General features: G+C 33.0%; 3 protein-coding genes across 3 annotated transcripts; all 3 read right to left on the reverse strand. All coding sequences in view use genetic code 12, as the record gives it.

Moving 5' to 3' along the window:
- Positions 1-25: 25 nt before the first annotated feature.
- CAALFM_CR06850CA (uncharacterized protein) lies at positions 26-310 on the reverse strand (the record flags this gene model as incomplete). The annotated part of the gene is made up of 2 exons (XM_019475551.1): positions 26-238; positions 308-310. 2 exons carry the CDS (start codon positions 308-310, stop codon positions 26-28), a joined length of 216 nt encoding a protein of 71 aa, XP_019331096.1.
- Positions 311-516: 206 nt separating this feature from the next.
- ARO10 (phenylpyruvate decarboxylase) lies at positions 517-2406 on the reverse strand (the record flags this gene model as incomplete). Its single annotated transcript, XM_705984.2, has 1 exon — positions 517-2406. The coding sequence occupies one exon, from the start codon at positions 2404-2406 to the stop codon at positions 517-519; it is 1890 nt and encodes a 629-aa protein (XP_711076.1).
- Positions 2407-3493: 1087 nt separating this feature from the next.
- On the reverse strand, positions 3494-5749 carry CAALFM_CR06870CA (uncharacterized protein; the record flags this gene model as incomplete). The annotated part of the gene is made up of 1 exon (XM_705982.2): positions 3494-5749. The coding sequence occupies one exon, from the start codon at positions 5747-5749 to the stop codon at positions 3494-3496; it is 2256 nt and encodes a 751-aa protein (XP_711074.2).
- Between the last annotated feature and the right edge of the window lie 923 nt (positions 5750-6672).

Genomic DNA, 6672 nt, shown 5'->3' on the forward strand with positions numbered 1-6672 from the left:
ACATTGGATAGAAACTCTTGATTCTCTATGAACTTAAAGTATTGAAAGCCATAATAAAACAACCTAAGGCAACATAAGGACTTAATCTTTCACCAATTCTAGCAAATTTCCAAAACACACTAAGAATACCTGATTTTCGATTGTCTAATATTGCTGGAGCTGTGGAATGGACATATGTACATGTACAAATCAATAATAGTATCACTTGTAGTAAAGATTGGAAGTTGAATAAAGCAGACTTGAGAGCGTTAGTAGGAGAAATAGAAGGCTTTTAAAAAAAGTTACTTGTTGTTTGGAATAAACATACCATGGTATTGGATTAGACTGGATTAGATTGTGTGTTATCCCTTTCTTTTGAGGTTTGTTTGTTTTCAAAGATTTTTTTGATGTGTTTGCTGTTTTTTTTTTATGTTGCGCTTCCACACAATCTCACTCAACTTACAACCAACCAATACTAAGTCCTATCAAACACGAATCATATACATTTTATTATACATCTATACAGATAAGATTGTTTCAATTTTTATTTTTTGAAATACACATCATGTTATCGACTCTTTGAGGTACATCAAATTTACCAGCAATTATTTCATAGAATTGTAATTTGTGAGACAGTATTGGTTTTGTCTTATCACCATTAAAGAATTGATCCAATTCAGAACTGTTCTTCAATACACATGAATCGTACATTTCACCTTCAACACCTCCAAACACATTTAATAAATTACGCCATTTCCATTTACCATTGATATCATTATAAGACCGATTTGGGCCTTTGATTTTACGTTCAATGGTATAACCATCATTATTGATCAAATAAATATGAGGCATATTTGGTAAAATCTCCTTATATCTGACAAAACTGGATAATTCTTGCACCGTCATTTGTGCTGACCCATCACCTTGGACAACAATAATTCTTCTATCTGATTTTAAATCATTGACAGCAAGTGTGGCACCAAAAGTAGCTGGAACAGCATACCCAATTGAACCATAATAAGGAGATGTGAGCAACTGTACATTGGTTGGGAATTTCATATCTGGTAATCCAAAAACAAATGACAGAGTTTCTAAAATAAACAAATCATTGGGTTTAAGAGTGCTGTTGAAATGGTCAATGAGTTTGCCCTGTGGAATATAATCAAGATTTGATGGACTGTATTGTTGCGAGGGTTGATATTGGTAAATCTTTTTGGGTTCTGCTGCTGCTACCGAGAGTTTTGATGGATCGAATTTCTCAGTCAAGGTACAAAGGAACTCACCCAAAGTGAATAATCTTTCTCCATCATTTTGTTTAATATGATAAATTTGGTGATTAACTTTAATGTAATCTGGATGAACAATGACAACGTCTTTTATCATTGAGAAATTTGATGTATGGCCACCAGTATTCATTTCATTGGGGAAAAACCCTAGAGTTAATATAAAATCTGAAGATTCAAATTCTTGTTTAGTTTTGTCATCGGAAGATCCATTCCCATTGTACACGCCAACAAAATTATTTCTACTTTCATCCAAGTTTCTAGCAAGATTGGCAGTGAACAATTTGACGGTTTCGGGGATTTGGTCGATAAATCTATTGAGATCATTTTGGAATCCAAATCTTGTTGTTAAACAATCGGAGAAAATTGATGGGTTTTTTGCATCATACATTTTCTCGAGGATGGCATTGGTTACGTCATTCAATACTTGTTTTGATAATATCAGATTGGTGTATCTTGTAGCGGCAGTAAATGGATCCAGGAATAACATCTTACCTGGAACTGGAAGATCTGGAACATCACATGGAATAAACAAATATCCTGGTCTTGCCTCTTGAATTATTTTTTTCAATACATTGTCAATTTTAATCAAGTTTTTCTTAGTGTCATAGTCTAAAGATTCTTGAACAACGGAAATATTCTCAACCATAGACTTGTAAACATCATGATTAGGTGGCTTTAATGGATCATGGTTTGGTACCAAATGATGGATATTAATCATTTCATTTGGAGCACGCAATCTATCTTTCATCGAAGTTGTCCCCACGATATGTAAAACAGGACAATGTTCAGCAAACGCACCGGCAATACCATTGATAGCAGATAATTCACCAACGCCAAATGTGGTAATCATAGCACTCATACCACCAATAACTCTTGAGTATCCATCAGCAGCATAAGCACAATTCAATTCATTACATGTGTTGATGAACTTTATTTCTCTTTCAGCAATGATTGGTGAATAAACATGTTCTAATAAATTGAGATTGAAATCACCGGGAATACCAAATATGGATTTAAGTTTTGGGTTAGCTTGGGAAATTCTATAAAATAAATATTCACCAAGCGAAATTTGATTTGGAAAACCGTTAGAGGAATCATCAATAGTGTTGTGAACAGAAGGAGTCTGTTGAATTGGAGTCATGATAAATGTTGTTAATAATAATAATAGATATGTGAATTGAAAAACTAGTGAACAGGCATAGAAAGAGAGAGAGAATATTGAGGTTTATTTATAATAGGGCGACAGTGTATAAAGGAAGGAGACGAAAACAGAGATAAGTAGGGAAAAGTTGCCTAATAATTAATTGGCTCAAGTGTATTGTTTGTGTATGATTTTTCTTTTTTTTTTTTGCAACAAACAATGGAGTTTCCATAGAATTCTTCTTCGGAGGTTTAGCTGGCTAGTTAGTTGATTTGTATGTATGTAATTGTTTAGGGGGCTGAAGATTGTGAATTTTTTAAAAAAAAGCGCTTATAGACGGTAATACAAGGAAATCAAAACTCTAACATTTTAAGGTTGCATAAACATACTGGGAAAAAAAAATAGTAAGCTCGGCATACAAAAGAGATCAATTAGACTTGATCACGTTAAATAAAGTTAGTTTCCTATATTTTCTCTTTAAAAATGATACAATTCAGGAAAGTCTAGATGGTCAGGTAAAATCTTACCTGGTGAATACAAGGACATGAAAGGGATAATAGCTTATTGTATAAGTGTAAAAGCATCTGCTAGGATCAATGAAAAAAATACGGTAATATTCGGTTACACATGGAACAATAAGTATTCGGGATATATTTGAAAAAATCCCGTCGATTTTCAACTATATCATGCAACAACTAAAAAAACACGACACGACACGACACTCGATATACAAGAAATGCCACCAAGAAATGGAGGGGAAGGGGGAGGAAGGAAGGAGTGGATGATAAACTGCAAATATTAATCATTGCTTTCAAGAAAAATGCCACCTATGTTTTCATAGGCCCAATGATTGAAAATGGAACGGCACAAAATGAAAAGCGGAGCATCAAGTACAACTCAACCCCGTATAGATCGTAAATCCTTTTCCCCAAGGCAGAAATAAAGTCATTCAAAGAGAATAATCAACTACGGATGAAATTAATAAATCTATTAGAATTAAATCGCTCTATAAAGTATATGAATGTAAAAGTATTAGTATTAATAATTAAATAAGAAATAGTGAAAAAGAAAGAATGAACAACTCCACCTATGCCCAGCCAATTAATTGTTCATAATAATCTATTCTTTTTTCTTTATATTTACCAATAGTCCCCACTACTTCAGCACGTATGTCATCCACCATTGCTGGATGGCCACAGGTCACAAAACATATTGAGCCTTGTGCATCTTCAATCTCCTCTTTAATGATGGTATTTATTTTTGGTCTTCCTTCACGGAAATGTACGTGGGATAATTGGGCAATGATAGCATCTTTAACTGAATTTGGATCATATTTGGAAGTTATATCTCTATTTGTTACCACAATAGTTGCCTTATCATCAAATGAAGCCTTTTCATATAAACTAGTGGTGGCAGTGGTAGCCCCATCAAAATTTTCTGTGCTGTTACATTTACCAGAAATAACTCTCGAACTCAACTCATTGATATATGTATTGGAGTCTGGTTTGGTTACAAACACTGTGACTTCGACGTTATGGAATTTTTTCAACTCGTTCAATTCTTCATATAACCAATGAATACTACGGTATTCTCTAATTGTCCAATATAATTTCAATCGTTTCTGTGAATCGGGTGTGCTTCTTTTAGCCAAATCATAAATCTCAGAAAACATCCCTGGAACACCATTTCCTCCAGCAATAAATACTGCTGTTTGTGATTTTCCTGCAGCACAACACTCACCGTATGGACCTTCAACGCCAACAGTAATTTTAGCTCTTCTTCCAGGACAAGTAACAAGATAATTGTATAATTTACGAGTGACACCTTGTTTGACTTTGGTATATAAAACAATGGTGTTGGAGTTCTCGACTGAGGGGGCAAATGTAAATGGATGACTTTGCCAAAAGCAGTCTTTTCTTAAAAATGTAATGAAAATATGACCTCCCGGTATTGGTTCCCAATAATCTGGTCTAGGAATCTTGATTTTCAAAGTTTCATCTGACATTAAAGTGATATCGGCTTCCGGAAATCCAAATGATATCATTCGTAAAACCCTAACAATTCTATCAATCCCCCATAATCCAATAGCTACAAATACCCACCATTCATAACCCAAATAACTAATGTGAACCCAACCACCAATCATGAAAAATAATGCCAATAAAATGTGTAATCCTAAAAACACCTCGTACCATCTTCTTCTTACATATAGACTTGCTTGGACCATTATTATGCCACCAGCAACAGTAGAAATTGTTCCCCAAATCATAAATGGGAAAGACATCAATGGATAATAATCGACTCCCAAGGCAATACTAAACGTCACTGCATGTAAAACAACAAATAAAAATATCATTCTACCAATAAATCGATGAAACATCATAAATACTCCATAATTCCATCTTGTAATCCATTGTAAAATATTATTTCTGCCAGCAAACAAAACAAGAAATGGCATTAATATTGTAGAATTGATTCCGGTTCTATTAGCAAGATAACGTAATTGTGCAACATAATTAGTGAAAATAATTTCATTACCAACACTATAATAAGTATTAATTGATAAAACAATAATCACCACTAAACAAAACCCACTATTAATAATTGATTCTAATCTTGATGGTATATATCCTTGTAAATATTTAAACCAAAATGTATATTCTTGAGTTTTTTTGGTGCCAAATGTAGCAGGTAAACTTAAATTCTTTCTCCACCAATTAGAAAATGGACCAGTAAGATCTGTCATTAATCCAGGGAATAAATATTGGGTCCAATTAGAAATGGTTCCAAATAATAATACAAACCCCCAATAAGAAGACATGGCCATCCCATAGAAAAATGATCTTTGCCAATTGGTTAAAAATTGATCAATTGAGGCTTCAAGTCCATAAGCATATTTCGAATAATCAAAATCCAAATGATTGCTAGTAGTGTTGTTAGTGGTATTATTATTGTTATTAATGTTTGTTATAGTTGTTGTGTCTGATCCATTATTGAGGAAATCTTCATAAGCATCAGTGATTTGGTCGATGTTGGTGGTGATGTTACCATAATTATCACAATATTTGACAAAAAAATCAATGGCTTGAGTAGAATTTTTTTGGAAATAGGCATAACATTGAATGAATGTACTGATGGCATCTTTATTGGTACACATACAGCCATAATCCTCTATATCAGTGGTAGAACATTCTTTAATAGTTTTGTGAATATGCATTCGACAAGCATAAACATTACGTGAATGTGAATAGCTTTGATAAGTTTTGCCATCAAAAACGGGGAGTTGTTTAGCAAATGTAAATGTGAAAAGAAGGAAACTGAAACTTAATGGTAGTAGTTTCATGACGAGAAAGTTGTGGTTGAGTTTGGAGATTTAAAAAGCTGTAATTGTAAAATGAATCTGTTAACGTCCAAAAATGAATCTTGGGAAATCTGTATTATTTATAGAAAATCTATTGATTTTTAGTAATAGTCTTTCCAAAGGCGTATTTTGTAAAGACTAAACCAATCAAAAGAACAAATGAAATGATTTGCAATTAACAATTAATCATCTTCTTCTTCAGAATGTAAACAAAAAATCCTTTAACAAAAACTGACTAACACTACATTATAGCTTACAAAATCAGGCTATTTTCATTCATTTTTGTAGGATTCAGTTTTATACTTCGCTAAAGAATGTAGCTATTGTGTAGTTGTATTGGTTCCAAACCAATGACTATTCATTGCGATCTGTTTCTTACTTCTTGGTGTAGGGTCTAAAAGTTGACAAAACGATACCCTTAACTAAGCCAATGACCACAACGGATAAATATTTGTACAAAAAAAAACTGAAGAAATGGTCACTTGCTATTGATCAACAATTTTTGGAAATTTAAACTTCTAAATGGTATGATAATTAAGATCGTTGTAGTTGTTGATATTTCCATATTCTTTTGGATTTCAATTAGGAGAGTTTTAATCCCAATTCATATCATTTGGATTTGCAACAGGTTGCAATTTCTTTTGTTTGTGGTTTGTATATTGAATTGCCTAAAAGAGATTTGTCAAGAATGAGAATTTAATCTCGAAGAATTTGAGTTACGTCAATCACTTGACTTGAGCCGTTGACAAAAAAAAATGACACCACACACCCACTGAAATATTCTTGCTTGCCTACTTAACTCTTACACAGAAGCTGACTAACAGTAATAGGTCATTATAATGGTGTCCTTATATCTTGACAACTAGCATATATTTCTTATAAAAGAGAGCACAAGGATACAAATA

Source organism: Candida albicans, chromosome R (genome assembly GCF_000182965.3).
Source record: "Candida albicans SC5314 chromosome R, complete sequence".
NCBI lineage: Eukaryota > Fungi > Ascomycota > Pichiomycetes > Serinales > Debaryomycetaceae > Candida > Candida albicans.